We start from the raw sequence: 15,439 nt of genomic DNA on the forward strand, positions 1-15,439 counted from the left end.
AGCAGGCGGCCCCGCAGCGGGTGGCCGAGCCGGGGCTGACCCTGGGCATCCGCGTGGCCCGTGCCTCTGGTGTCTGCTCTGTCTGTCGCTCACTCTCCTCTGTGGGCCGATCTTTCCCCTCCCTTCAAAACTCTTCATCTTTATTAATCCGTGTTCGCAGTGCTCAGCGAGGGCTTCCCCTGCGCGGGGCGGTACATGCGCAGGACGCGCCTGCTCCATTTCCATCGGGGGAGGAGGTGCATTCCCGGGTCGCGCGCGCCTCTAGGAGGCGGTGTCGCCGAGCACAGAAACCAGCTAGTGTATTTGTAGATGCATCTTTTTAAGTCCACGTCTGCAGTGCCTGACGATGGCACTGACCGTGGGGAGCTGGTGAGCGGGCCTCGCCCACCTTCGTTCCCCCTTCCCCCTCCCCTCCCTCCTCCCTCCTGCCGCCGTCTCTGATCCCTTCCCACTGCAAAGCATCCATCTCCCTGCTTGCTACTATCTGTCTGTCTCGGTTTCTTTTCTCTCGTTGCTGAGACAAAATACCCGACGCCCAGAATGAAGGAAGGAAAGGTTTATTCAGCTCACAGTGTGTGGAGGTTTCAGTGCATACTCAGCTGGCTCCAAGGCAGCGTGGCACATGGCAGAGGGCAAGCGTTCATGGCGGCTGAAGCAACAAGAGCAAAAGTGGGGAGCAGAGAGCAAGCCTTTCCCTCCCCTATACTGTATGCAGGCTGCCCGCCCCAGGGCGGGTGCAGCACTCACACCCATAATCCCAGCATTGGACCAGGAATCAATCATAAACTGTCTTTTGTTGAAGGACACATAGGCCACTTCCAAGATGGCGCTGTTGTGCGTTGTGCTGCTATAGACATGCGTGGCTCGCCGGAATATGATGTCTTTAACTGTTCGCAAAAGATACCTAGGAGGGGAGTGGCTGGGTTGAATAGAATTCTTGCCAGGTCGGACCTTTTCCATCGTGTTACGCAGTTTTCTTTTTTATGCCCAAGTTTGAGGAACCCTACTTCCCCTGTGTCAGAATTTTTCTTCACTGAGAACCGCTCCCGTCCAGGTCTCACCGTCCCCTTGCTGGCAGCGGTGGCCATGCCTTGCCTGGAGGATCCGTTGTGTCCAGCCCGGGCAGGGAGAGGCTGAGCTCGGCTGGCCAGGCTGGACCCAGCGGGCTGCTGCCAGGGGCCGCCAAGGCTCTCAGCCGCCTTCCTTCCTCCCTCCGCTGTCCTGGGCCGTCCGCACCTCGCCAAGCCCCATGCACCTCGGTGAGGAGGAGCAGCCCCTGGGAGAGGTGGACCCCAGGGTGCTGCCTGCTAAGTTGTACTCACACGCCCACAGCCAGGCCCCAACCTCCAAGCCGGGGGTCCCCGACCGTCCCTGCAACTTGGACCTGAAGCGGCCGAGGCACATGTGTCCCAGCCTGGCCAGGTCCTGCCTGCGGTATTTTGGGGGTGGGGGGCGCTAACCTGTGGCCTGCTGCGAGGTCTCTGGCCAGGGGACAGCCAGGCGGCCTCGGAGGAAACAGTGGAGCCCGAACCCCCACACTCTGCCTTGCACTGCCCCACCGTGTGGAAAACGGTTTGCCTGGCCCCCCTGGGGCTGCGGCCTCTGAGAAAGGGATGGTCTCAGTGTTGTTCCGGCACTGCCCACCCCGGCCGCACAGATGCGCATGCTAACGCGCACAGCTGGGCCCCCCACCCCCACCCGCTTCTCCTCATTCCCACTCTAAGGCTTCCCAAACAGAACCACTCACTGCGGGCGAGGACTTCAGGTTCCGTAGGTTCTGAGCTTGTGAGATGCTTTCCTTAAGGTGTATATATTTCACTATGGACATTTATCTGACTGGAAAACTCAACTGTAAAAACTGCACTCCAGGAACACACACACTGAATTATTTAGGAGTGGGGTGCGCTGGTGTTTGCAGTGAACCTCAGACTCGTACAAGACAAAGTTCCCTGTGGGTGGGTGGAAGATGGCGAGGTGGACGGACGGGGTCGAACAGGGAGGGTGAGGCGTTAGCACAGCTCTCGGGGGCGGAGGCGAGGTTGTTTACTCTGCGCCAGTTCAACTTTTCACTGGGTTAGAGATTTTTCATAACAGACTGAAGGAAACAATCTGCACAACAACAAACGGGACTTACTCAACCGGAGTCGTCCAAAGTGGGAGGACGAGGCAGCTGTGAGACAGGAGGCTCCCACCAGGGCCCCCTGATTAAAGTTCCTGTCTGCCATTCAGAAGAATAAAAATATCTCTAGGAAGACAAGGTACAATGGACAGTGTCTGGCATCCAGCAGAAAATTGTCAGGCCAGCCAGGGGCAGGGTAGTAGGAGACGTGAGAGGGGGAGATGGCTCGGAACCGCTCTGAAAGGCTCTCAGGCACTGGGGCTGGCAGCTAGGCGGTTAAGCCATTTACTGGAACTGTGTTCACAGTTGCAAGGAGCAAAGGTGTTCTGTGGCCACGACAGGCTGTAACTTGAAATTAACAGCAGGCTGACCTCAGGAAAAGCCCCACGTACGGAGACAACACACGTCTAAATAACCCACGGGTGAAAGAAAGGGATCCAAGGGAAACTGAAGCACTTTGAAGTGCAGGTGAACTCAACATAAAATACCTGGCCAAGGGAGCAGTCCTCGCAGAGCACTGTGTGAAGCTGTGTAGCTCCAGGGAGAGGCAGAGCGGGCTGCCACCTCCGAAACCAGAGCAAGAGCAGCAAAACTAAAACCTGGAGTAAGCAGGAGAGGGTAACTAGTAAAGGCCAGAGCAGAAAGCAGCGAAATAAAAGAGGAAAATGGTAAAGAAAAAAAAGGAATGAATTAAACCAACAAGCTGCTCTTTAACAAGACTGATAAAATCCATAAGCCTGTGGCCAAATGCAGTAGAGCGAAGGAAAGGAGACAGCCGGGCGGGGTGGGAGGACAGAGATGACCACGCCGCACTGCTTCTACCGATGGTGAAGGAGTTTCGTGAGCAGCTTCTCGCAACAAGCGGGTTACTGTATTTTATTTTTTGTTGGGAATGGTGAACTTTCATTTAATCATAGAACTGCAGCAGCAAACTAAATAATTAAGAAGGCAGAGCCGATGGCCGTCCATTTCTCTGCACTTCTGACCCTTTTCGGGTTTCCTGCCTCCATGTTCACACTTAAGAAACAGAACACGCGGGCTAAACCAGAAAGCCATGGAAGAGTCTGCCCAGTGAGGTAGAAGACGTAGGTACGGGATGGCCGAACTTTCTAGTTTTAACTTTTCGTCCTTGAAAATGACTTCTGTATTTAAAAAAATTGAACAGAATAACGGGGAAAGCAAACTTAAGGTTGAATACAAAAGAAGCAAATGCACCTAACTGCTTGTCATACTGACAAGTTATCTTTAACCAGAAAGTACGAACTATGAAAACCGCAAAAGTGCAAAGCCCTGTCAAGAAGAAATACATAGCTGGTAGCAGTGGCACACACTTGTGACTGCAGCACTGTGGGAGGCTGAGGCAGGAGGATCCTAAGTTCAAGTCCAGCCTGGACAACTTAGCAAATAAGCATGGCCCTGTGCCCAAATCTAAGGGCTGGGAATGCAGCTCATTGTAAAGGCCCTGGATTCAGTCCCCAGCCCCTCCCCCTCCTCTCCTCTCCTCTTTGCTCTCCCCTCCCCACCCCTTTCCAGGCCCGAGTGGCCTCCCCAGTGAGTCCCACAAACATGTAACCAACATTTATTCCAACACTTGAGGAGGACAGAGGATGTCCCACCTCACCCCATGAGGCCAGTATCCGTGGTTCCAAAATCAGACAAAGATGCTACGAGAAAGAAAAGAGTATGTAAGAAATACGATCTATGAGCACCAGAAGAGCTTATCCTGAGAGTGCAGGGCTGGGCTACCGCTAAACCAATGCATTCTTACAATTAGCAAACTGAAGAATAGAAACTCTCACGATATCCCAACAGTCACATTAAAGGCATTTGGCAATATCCAGTGTCCATTTCTGATTTTAAAGAAATGACTCCCTCAAGCTTTGTCACAATTGTGAGGAAAGAAGGGAAGAAGGAAGGAGGGACTTGGGTTCATATTCACGTGCAGGGGCCATTTTAATTATATTTTATGTGTGGTTTTTCATTTAGTTTTACTGTTAAAAGCAGTAACTGTAGGCTTCTCCTTCTGAGGTACTAAAGATCGAATCCAGGGGTGGTCTACTGAGCCACATCCCCAGCCCTTTTTTTTAATCTTTTATTTTGCAATAGGATCTTGCTAGGTTGCCTAGGCTGAGTTGGAACTTGCGATCCTCCTGCCTCAGCCTCACTCAGCGCTGGGATGGCAGGTGTGTGCCTCCCTCGCAGACTGCAGCTTTTAAATCCTTCCTCCTCCCACGTACCTTAGCTGTACAGCTGGCTCGTCCTCCGTATGTCACCCTGCCCCTGTTCCTCCTCTGTCCTCCGGCGCCTGGACGCTTACCCTCCAGGCTCTCTAAAGCCAGCAGCCTGATGGTAAGCGGAGTCTAGACAGACTGGTGAATTTCTGTGCCGGTTTCAGACGAGTGATGAGACGCTGCGTGGCGGCAGTGGGACCCTCTGTGCTGAGGGCCCTGGAGCTGGGGGCTGGCTGTGCCTCCCTGTGGCCAGTGCGTCTGGACGCCAAGGGGCACCCTGCCTTGCGACCGCTGGCGCCTGCTGCCAGCAGGCTGCTCTGCGCCTTCTCTCTGCCCCTCCCCCTCTGGGCAGTGTTTCCCGTGATGCCCTCACTGCCCTTCTTCCCTGCGGCCCGGAGGTGGTCCTTCAGCCCCTTCTTTGCCCCGCCTCCTCCGGGGCTCCCCCCGCCTGCCCCCCGATTCCCGAGAACCCGAGGCAGAGCAGGACCTGTGGTCTGACCATCGGCACCAGAACGGGTCTGCACTGGGATCTTGTGTGTTAGGGCCTGCGTCCACCACGCCACCACCCGGAGCCCCTTCCCCCAGGGACAGGCAGGCCGGGTCAGGCCAGGGTGGGGTGGGTTGGTCAGCGCTCCCATCTCCAGGACAAGATGCCCGAGACCCACACCTAAGAGGACAGGTTCGATGGGGCTCATGGTTTTAGAGGGTTTGGTTCGGAGCTGGCTGCGTCTAAGGCAGGAATGCCGTGGCGGGAGGGCCTGGCAGAGCGAAGCTGCCCGCGGCGGCTGGGAGGCAGAGCGGGAAGGGAGGAGCCGGGGACGAGAATTCACCTTGCAGGTGACACCCCAGCGACCCCTCAGCCACACCCCGTCTGCTCCGCACAGTCCGCCCTGAACTCCCCCACGATGCATCCACAGAGGAGCACAGCGCCTCCCACAGGCGGGAGACTCTGGGCACAAGGGAGGGGCAGCGGGTGGGCGGGGAGGGCTGCAGGGACCCACATCCGCCCTCTTCCTGCTGTAACGCGGCGACAAGCCGTCTGCAGTGTCCCCCTACACGGTGGCGGGCACTCGCTCCCGGCCCCGCTGGCCCTGAGTAACCGTGTCTGTCTTGCTTGTAGGTGCCCTTGCTTGTGTGAACCACCGAGAGAGGCCAGACCGGGCAGAAACCCACGCAGAAGACCCTGTGCCTGCCACCCAAGACCCCATGTGGCGGGGAACAAGATTTAGGGCGACTCTGCAGGCCAAACGTGTGCGGCAGGATCCAAGGCGGGAGCGCGGCCTTGCCAGCGAGCATGTGCCAAGGGAATAAACGTGCTTTGCCTCTGAATGTGTGAAGTGCCAATAACCCCTCCTGGTGGCAGGTGGCAGGGGACCCACACGTCGGAGCCCAGCCCCTGGATCACAGGTCTGAGCCCAGCGAGGGGACTCCGGCCTCTGATCGCCGTGGGCCCTCTGAGATTTGGCCGCGTAGAGATTGATAGAATCATGTACTTGTTTAAAATCTTAATTCAAGAGGCAGAAAACCCACAAATCAACAGAAACAGTCAGTGTCCCAGCTCCCTGCCGCCTGTGCTCTGGAGTAAGAAGAGCGGAGGCTGTTTCCAAGGTGATCTTTGCTGGCTTATTAAACTATTAGATTCTTTCTCCTCGGATATCTGAGGCTGATACCTCACGGACGTTCTCAGGCCGCGATCTGACCGTCCGAGCGTGAGTCTCCCTCAGTCTCTGGGACAGGGCGTTCCCTGGCTTCCAGAGGCGACAAGGGCCCCGCGAGGACAGTGGCCCCCGCGGGCTGTGAGGTGCAGCAGGTCTCCCCGGAGCCTGTGTACGGAGCCCGGCGCACGCAGAGCCTCGGGACCGCCTGGGGCCGGGGCAGGGAGGCAGGGCCGCAGGTCGCAGAGATGGGGCCAGAGCCGAGCTTTGTGAGCACGACTTGGAGGCCGCTTCTGGGTCCGGTGGCCGCTCCAGTACTGTGAGACGGTCTTCTCTGAGCACGCGGTGCTTGGCCCCAGATTGACACCAGGCCGAAGCACGTGTGTCTCCAGAACTCGGGCTCCGTGCAGCAAAACGAAGCAAATCAGAGATCAAACGACCTCGTGAAATAAAATCAAATCTTAGCGCACAGCCCCTTAGCGGGTCGGCGCTGTTTCCAGCCCGGGGGTCGGGGGACTTCCCGCCCCAGCGGGCGATGCTAACCATCTGGGCGAGGGGCAGCTGCTGCCAACCGCTCTGAGTCACAGCTGTCTACTGTTTCATTTAGTGCCACAAATAAATGAAGATGGAATCACAGCCATTGTGTGGGTTTCCTACGCCAAGGTTTGGGTACACCGCTGCAGAAGGGGAGGAGTGTTCATGTAGTCAAGCAGCAAGCGCTCGGGGAGGCTGAGGCAGGAAAACTGCAAGTTTGAGCTTAGCCTGGGCAAATTAGCAAAACCCTCTCAAAATAAAAAATAAAAAGGGCTGGGAATGTTGCTCAGTGCGAAGACCCTGGGTTCAGTCCCCGGTACGGGAAAAAATAAGAGCAGCCCACGTTCCTTTGCAGAGAGCCCCCACACAGAGAAGAGAACCACACCGTGGCTGCCATGCTTCCCCAGACCTGCGTGTGGACCGGGCCAGAGACAAGTGTCTGCGCAAGACGCTGGTCCTGGTGGTGGCCACACAGGCACCTCGCTCCGGCCCCCAGGCCTGGACTCCTGAGTCACCAGGGATCAGCAGCCTCTGCCCCAGTACCCCCCCGCAACATGCAGCCTCCATGGGATTATTTTTTATTCAGTCACTCATTCATTCATTCATGGGATTGAAGCTGGGACCTTCACCCTGAGTGACATCCCCAGCCCTTTTTTAAACTTTTGAGATGGGTTTTTGCTAAGTTGCTAAGTTACCCAGACTGGGCTGAACCCTGAGATCCTCCTGCTTCAGCCTCCTGAGTGCTGGGATGACAGGCATGTGCTGCCGTGCCGCTTCCTAGGGGTTGTTCTGTGACTTCAGGCTACTGCACAGGCAGACTGAAGAGGAGCTGACCCTGGCGGAAGGATCCACCCAGGCAAGGCAACAACCCTGCCCGAGGGGCATGGCAAGGGGCAGCGAGCCTGCGGCCTAGGTGGGCCTTCGAGTCGCTCAGCTGCTGCTGCGGCTCAGCTTCGTGGTCCTCGTTTCCCCCACGAGTGCTGAACTTGCTTTCCTCAGATGCACTCTGCGGATTCACCCCACCATGTCTCGTGTAGAGCTCCTGTTCATCCTGCAAAGCCCAGGGGCCTCTGTAACCAGCCACTGCCCTGTGGAAGGGGCTCTGCCCATTACTGAGCTCCACGGGCCGCGCGGTATTCGTGGGGAGCTTCGGGCAGGGGGCATGGGCGAATGACAGGCTGTGTGGGACGGAACTGAGTTGCACCAAGGCCAGCAGGAAATTCTGAGCTTGCAGCTGAGCTCAGCCGAAGCTCTGGGACAACTGCCCAGGCACAGGGAGCACGGTGCTGTCCGGCAAGCCAGCTCCATGTCCAGGAGGGCCACAGCAGCAGGGACCCGGTGGCCAGCAGGGACCTGGACGTCTCCAGGGCCAAGCCAGGCAGGTAGGGTGCAGTGGTGACAACCCAGAGTTGGCTGGGCTAGCATGCGGGGCTGGGCAGGGGAAACCAGTTGCTGCCGCAGTGCCCTTGGACTTGCTGTTAGGGCCTGGGCTCTGGGGACTCACTGGGCAGGGCCTGGGCACGAGCCACAGCTGGGTCAGTGCCAGGTGCGCCCTGTGTCCCAGGCATTGCTGGGGGAGGCGGGGCTCTGCTCGGGATCTCGAGGGGCTTCCAGTCCTCACCGCAGGACCCCAGCTGCCGCCACTGTCAGGGCTCCTGGGCCCACGGTGGCAGCCAGCAGGACACCCGGCCTGGACTCTGGGTAATGGTCAGTGGCTGCCTGGGGTGGGGTGGGCAGGCTGTCCCCGGGCCATGGGCTGCTCTCACTGCCTCGCAAAGCAAGGAGCCCGGCGTGGGTGACACGGTGCCCAGCTGGAAGGCCCCAGAGCCGCCTGTGTGTGGAGGGTGATGGTTCGCGGTAGCTGTGAGCATCCAGGGATCCATCACGGGCGAGTCCAGAGCTGCCTGAGTGGTAGGAAGGGGCCTGGCTGGAGGGCTCACTGGGCTGTGCCCGGGAAGGGCGCGTTCTTGTCCTCAGGTCCTCCTTGTCTCCGCTTCCTGCTGCCATGAGGTGAGCACTTTTGCCTCCACAGTGCTGCTTCTGCCTTGGAGCCAGCCGAGCACAGCCTGAAACCGAGCCACAACAACCCTCTGCTCCTTTACCTCATGTCTGGTGAGCGTTTGGACAGGAAGGTCACCAAGACAGTGAGCGGTCTCTAAGACAGTGAGCGGTCTCTAAGACAGTGAGCGGTCACCAAGACAGTGAGCGGTCACCAAGACAGTGAGCAGTCTCTAAGACAGTGAGCGGTCACCAAGACAGTGAGCGGTCTCTAAGACAGTGAGTGGTCTCTAAGACAGTGAGCGGTCTCTAAGACAGTGAGCGGTCTCTAAGCCCCGGGGCCCTGGAGCTGTGCCTTTCAGGTAGACCCATCTTCCATGCTCCTTCTGCCTGAGTCCCAGAAACACGGCGGGCTCAGATGGGGACAAGAAGCCGCGTCCACACCGATTATCACCGAGAGGAGGCCAGGTCCAGGAAGCCTGCAAGGGGGCCTTTGACGGACGTGGGCCGGCAACCAGGAGGCACCATACCCTTCGGAAGGAGGACCGGAGGACGGGCACATGGCCGCAGGGCTCTGCACACAGCAGGGGCTGCTGGACAGGACCTGGGAGGGGCCTCTGAGATGGAAACTTCTGCCAAAGAAGCCGGCCTGGCTGGCGGAGGCCCGAGCTCTCTCCCGCTTCCCACTCCTGCCGTCACGGGCGGCCTCCCCCAAGAGAGAAGGTCCAGAAGGGCGGGCGAGCATCCTTCCCAAGGCCTAAGGGGGAACGGCAGAGGACACAGTCTCCGCATCGCCTGTGAGGTGCTCTCCCGAGGCACAGAAGGCAGCTGGGGCTCCAGTGCATGCGGAGCCTTCTGCTTAGAGCAGTGCTGACTCTTTCTTGACTCCCGCTGGAAGTTTCCTGCTTCCTTCTTCCTGTGACATCACAGCCGCACAGGAAGTGTGCCTCCCCTTCCCTCACCGACTGGAGTTGCAGTGACCGCCCTTCCCCGCCCTCCCAAGAGAACGCATGTGGCCAAGGGCTCCGAGCTTACCGAACCATTAGCACACTTCTCTGAATGCAATCATAAAAGGAAGCATGCGTAATATACAGTAAGGTTTGAACAAGCTCCTTTATTCCTGCCAAGGGCCTGAAATGCCTCAACTTCTTCTTCTTTTTTTTTTTTTTTTTTTTTTTTTTTTTGTTTTTTGAGACAAGGTCTTGCTATTCAGTTCAAGCCAGCCTTGAGCTCACTTTGTAGCCCAGGCTGGCCTCGAACTCACAGTGATCCTCCTGCCTCAGCCTCCCGAGTGCTGGGATTACATGCGTGCACCACCACGCCTGGCAGAAATGCCTCAACTTCAAGGAAAAAAAAAGAAAGACATTGGATGATACTGACCAGTTACAAATGTACTGCAAAGAGTAGTGGCTCTCAGTCGTGTGGGATTGCCAGGGACCAGGATGGAAATGCCAGAAGCTTCTAATTAGTAATTTTGTGGCCGCGTGACAAGTGCTCCAGCCCTGGGACCCTTCGGTTGCTTTGGGAATGAAGCGGGGAGAGAATGTGTCCTGAGCAGAGACCGCCAAGAGTGAGTGAAGAAGGGCTGTCCTTCTTCCCTTTAACCCAGCGACTCAGGAGGACACTCACGGCCAGGCCGAGCCCCTCACAGGGAGCATCAGCTGGTCACACCGACAGAGAGGGCCGGACAGGAGCCAAACAGCGCAGGACGGGCCACTGGAGCTCGAGGCTTGCCACCAGGGCTGGGACCTCGTCTCCGAAGCCGTGGAAGCCAGTCTCTCCCGAGGACACGATGGTGGAGAGCTGAGGGTCCCCAGAAGTCTCGTGTCCTGAGAGGTGACCGGGTCACAAGGCGCTGTTCTGCGTGGGTTCCTCTGTGGGTGAGGTCAGACCGATGGTGCTGTTGGGCAGCAGTGTGGCCGGAGGCGTGTCCTTATCCCAGTGCCTCGCTCTCTCTGCTTCCTGTCTGCCATGAGGTGAGCCGCTCTCCTACCCTGGACCCTTCCTGCCTTGGAGCCGGCTGCCCAGGGATTTCGGCTGGAGTCACAGTACACCTCCTCCTCAGGGTGGGGGTGTCGGGTACTTTAACCCAGAGACAGGAAAGTGACTGAGACAGAATGACAGGATGAATCCCAGAGCTTCCCTCTGCCTAGGGAGCAGAGGTCAGGAGAGGAGTTGGAGTGGAGCAAGCAAAGCCCTAGGCAGAGACCGCTGAGATCAGAGCAAGTGAGAGGGGAAGGGAGAAAGGGGGCTTCCCAGTGAACTCCAAGTCCTGGGAAATTCCAGATGCTGCCCACGGCACTGAGGCTCCATGACACCCTCGGCACGGCTGGGGAAGAGCTCCAACATCCGTAGCCGTAGAGAAGAGTAAGGACAAATTCAGAAGTTACCAGGTTTCCCATGGTCCCTGTGAAAGCAACACGTTAATACAGTTGTAGATCAAACTGCACTGCAGTTGATTACTCTCACTACAATGCCGTAACTCTGAGAAGAGAGGTTTTTTTATACCTGGCATGTTGGTGCAAGCCAGTAATCCCAGTACTCTAGGAGGCTGAGGCAGGATGATCACAAGTTTGAGCCCAGCCTGGGCAACTTAGCAAGAGCCAGTTTCAAAATAATCAAAAGGGATGGGGATGTGGCTCAGTGCAGAGGTCTCGAGTTTGATCCCCAGTACTGCCAACACAACCAGGACAGAAAGAGAGAGCACGTCCCCCGGCCCCAGCGGTCACTGAGAATGGCACAAGGTTGTCCAGTGCCCCATGTTACCTCTGCCACACCACGATCCCATGAGTGAGGGCCGAGGAGCATGCTAGACGCCTCGTCACGTGTGCTCATGGCCAACCCGCCACCCAAATGCTGCCACTTGTTTTTCAGCCAAGAAGAGCTTCATTCTGTCCATTTTGCTGTTTGATGGCCAGCTCTCTAAATCCCCATGTGTGGTTGTACTGACTGCCCATGTTCCCTGTCTCACGTCCACTGCTGAGGGCCCCTCTTCTCCTCTGCTCAGGTCTCTCCTGATTACACACAGCCCACCCACATCTCCGAGGGCAATCTCCTCTAACCAAGGTCACCCATTTAATGGGAACTCATCCAGAAGGCCCTGGAGTACTGTCTGGGGCCCAGCCGGACGCCAAGCCAAGCCCAGGACACCCATGAAGTTAATCCTCACCAATCAGCCTCTACACTTTCAGCTGTAATACGTGTGTGGCTGTAGCTCATTTTGCTTTTTAGTCACATTTTCATAATAGCTAATGTTGACTGTTTCTTTAGGGGCTCATTCTCCAGCACACATCTCCCTGGATGAAGTAGCGTTCAAATGTTTGGCCCACTGTTAACTGAATATTTTTTACTAGTGAGTTCAAGAGTTGTTTCTACATTCAGGAAGGAAGTCCATACTCACAGAAGATGGTTTGCAGATCTTCCCTCAGGAACAGTGTTTTGTTTACGGTTGGTTACTAATTATTATTATCTCTCAATACGTGGATAACCTAGTCCTTCAAAATAGCTCTTCACTTGCAAGATATTCTTGCTAGGATAGATCACTTACTCTTGTTAAGCAATTTGTAAATCAACCTGCTTAACTCCAGAAGACAAATGGTATTTTTATTGAGATAACAACACATTATAACAAAATTTTGGAAAAAATTGTAATGTATATATATGGAGATATAGATACCCATCTCCCATCTAATTTTTATTTTTTAGATTTCTGCATATGTTTTTCAAAAACTGGGTTTATTCTAACTTTATTTTATTAAATGCTTGCTGTTATATTCGTATTTGCTGTTCTACTGTATCTGCTAGAAGTTTTGTTGCCCTGTGAAGATCTTTGCTGTCACTGTAAATCACCGTGGTCTTTACGGGAGTAAGCCTCATCAGTTCTTTTGGCTTTTCAGAGATGCAGTGACATCGCTCGTAAATAGGGATGGTTCCATCTCTCCCTTTCCGGTTCTTATGCTTCTAATTGCGTTGGTTTAATGCTCCAATACAAAAATATGGGAGTGCAGATTGCAGTCGCCTCTGTTCCCTCTGCTTCCTCCCCTGCGCAATTCTTCTTCCTTTCTTGTCTTTTTTGGGGATGCGGAAACATCTAAGGTTTCTCTGTTATAAGAAAGTAGTGGCTTTCGATATGCACTGTATAGTTTTTAAAAAGAGAAACAGTTTGTCTATTGTCTTTCATTTTCATATTTTTGGTAAATCATGAATGAGCATAGAATTTTGTTAAATGCTTTCTTGACGTCTATCAAATTGATAACAGGGTTTTCTTCTTAGAATCTTAATATACTGAGTTATGTTAATACATTTCCTAGTCTTAAATCACCTTTTCATTTCTGGAATAAGCACCAATAGGTCACAATCAATCTATGTTTACATGAGGTGCTGGGTGCTACTCACCATTGCTTTATTTGGTATAGTTGGATGGATATTAACAGGAGAGACTGGTCCATACTTACTTTTCCATGTCATGTGTGGCATAATATTACCCTTCATAGCCTTCCTCTTTGAAAACTCTGGAATAGGTTAGGTAGCACTGCAGGTTTGTGATGTTTAGTGATTCTGTGGAATCACCCTAAGAATGTGTCTGGTGATAGTGCTTAATGTTCTCACAACTTTCTCTATTTCTTTCATGGAAATTGGTCCTGATTAGACACTCTATATTTCCTGTGATCACCTTTAGGGAATTACGTTTTCCTTACAAGTTACCCATTTTATCTAGGCTGGAAAATTTATTTGCAGAACGTTCTGCTAAGTAGGGGACTTCTTTTTATTTCTTTTCTTCAAAGGGGTATTTTCACATCAACTATTTTGTGTTTGTCTGTTTTGTGTTTTTCTCTCCTTTTTTAAAAATAAGATGGCCATTATTTTCAAAGAATGAGTTTTCTATTTTCTTGTTAGTTCTGCTGAGTTTTTCTTCTATTTAATATACTGTGATTATTTTTTGCTTTGTTCTTTAGTTTACTTTGTTGATTTTTCTGTAACATTTTGACTTGGCAAATTATTCATTTTTTTCTTACTGTAGTGTTCACTATGAATTTTATATTCTGTTGTATTGCATTTTCTTACTGTAGTGTTCGCTATGAATTTTATATTCTGTTGTATTGCATTTCCATTACTGCTAGAATTTTATATTGTTGTATTACATTTCCATTATTGCTACTTTTGAGATCTTTTGAAATTTTGTTTCACTTTTTCCCCTTTGAGCCATGAGTTGTTTAATACCCAACAGCTGTTTGATGAAATCACATAAAATAATCATAGAAGAAACCCAGAGAGGTGAGCCCTACATTTGCCCTGCATCACTGCTTTGAGTGAGTTTTTCTGCTTTAAGCTTATGTTTAAATTGCTAGTGTTTTTTTAAAAATTAATGTTCACTTTATTGTATTTTGGCTATGAGCACTGTGAGTAAAATTTTTTGGAGCTGTTAAAGGTTTTTGTATAAGTTCAAAAATATGATCAGTATTTAAGAAAATTTCATTTCTACTTGGAAGGAAGTGTGTCCTCTCTATAACCTGGCTTCTGAATCCCACACACACTGACCAACCTCACCTGTGTTGGTCTTCGCTGCTTTATTGAATGTGTTGTCTGTTGCTCTACCATGGGCTGAGAGAAAGTTTCCTCTTACAGATGTGTTTTGATCCTTTTGATGTCAGCTCCGGCCCCACGACAATAATTCCTGCTTCCTTGTTATTTATTTTGACCTACCACATCAGTGTCCATAACTTTTTATTTTTAACATTCTGAATCGTTACTTTTAGCTCTGTCTTTCAAACAGCAGAGTTGGACTTTGCTTTGTTAGTCAGGTTGATAATCTTTTTCTATTATTGAGTGAGTTGAGCTAATTTATATTTATTGATTTAACCAATATGTTTGACCTTCCATATTGTTTATATGTCAGTATGCATTTTAAAATTTTTAACTGATTTGTAAAAATATAAAAATTGTACATATATACAGGCTATGATGTGATGCTTCAATACATAAATACATTGTATTATGTTCAAATAGTGTTAGACATGCCTTTATCCTCAAATACTTATTGTTCCCTTATGGTAAAAACATTCCACATCCTTTCCTCGAGGTTTTTGGAGTAAACGGCACCATCGCTCCCTGTGGTCACCTGAATTCTCATCCTCTCTAGTGCCTGTGGCTCAGCCCCCACCTCCTCCCACAGCCTGCAGGACCACTACTCCACTCTCCACTCCTCTCAGATCAGCTCTTTTGGGGTCCCCGTGGGACTGATCGCAACCTTGTCTTTCTGTGCCTGGCTTGTTTCATGTAACATAGTGAACTCCAGTTCCGCCCTGCATGTTAAATTCAAATATAGCGTCCTACACACTCCTAAGCAAGTGGAGTGAGAACAGATGTCCCCTTTTGCACAAAACAATGAAAAGATAAGTGAATCCGGAAAACAGTGGCTTTCTGCACGTGAAACATCTGGCAATTAAATGACTCCTGACCGAAAGGAAAGGAGAAAATGACTCTTGCACTCGACGAGGAGTTCCTGGGATGAAATGCAGGGCCTGGTGGACACTCCCTGGGAGTTAGGGTCCCAGGAGAGTAGGGCTCCTGGGCTTGAGAAGGAGAAATGAAAGGAGACTGCTCAGGGCTCTGGGGGGACTTCCTCAAAAGCCCAGCTGAGATAACCCACTAACTCACCAACCCATCAACTCGGGAGTGGATTGATCCGTTAACTGCTAATCTCAAATCCACTATCACCCGTTGAAGGTGCCTGGTCCCGCCTGGGGAGGGAGTCTCCCAAGTCCAGTGACCCCTGCCGACACGAGGGCCCAGAGGAGCCCCGCCTGGGGAGAAGGGAGAAGCCGCGAGCAGGGAGGCAGATGTCGGGGCTGTGGGCTGCGAGCCGTCTCAGTCACCTTCTCCTCATGGAGACACAGTACCTG

At 52.8% G+C, this 15,439-nt stretch overlaps 1 protein-coding gene across 1 annotated transcript in view; it reads left to right on the forward strand.

The window, feature by feature from the left end:
• LOC106149889 (protein cordon-bleu-like) overlaps window positions 1-6,641 on the forward strand; it is a 25,840-nt gene extending 19,199 nt beyond the window's left edge. Inside the window, exon 5 of the mRNA XM_013520573.1 lies at window positions 5,471-6,641. Coding sequence (XP_013376027.1) covers window positions 5,471-5,488 — 18 coding nt within the window. The 3' untranslated portion in view covers window positions 5,489-6,641. The remainder of the gene's footprint in view (window positions 1-5,470) is intronic.
• The last annotated feature ends 8,798 nt before the right edge of the window (window positions 6,642-15,439 follow it).

The sequence above is a fragment of the Chinchilla lanigera genome, unplaced genomic scaffold (genome assembly GCF_000276665.1).
Source record: "Chinchilla lanigera isolate Chin_1 unplaced genomic scaffold, ChiLan1.0 scaffold00055, whole genome shotgun sequence".
Classification (NCBI taxonomy): Eukaryota; Metazoa; Chordata; class Mammalia; order Rodentia; family Chinchillidae; genus Chinchilla; species Chinchilla lanigera.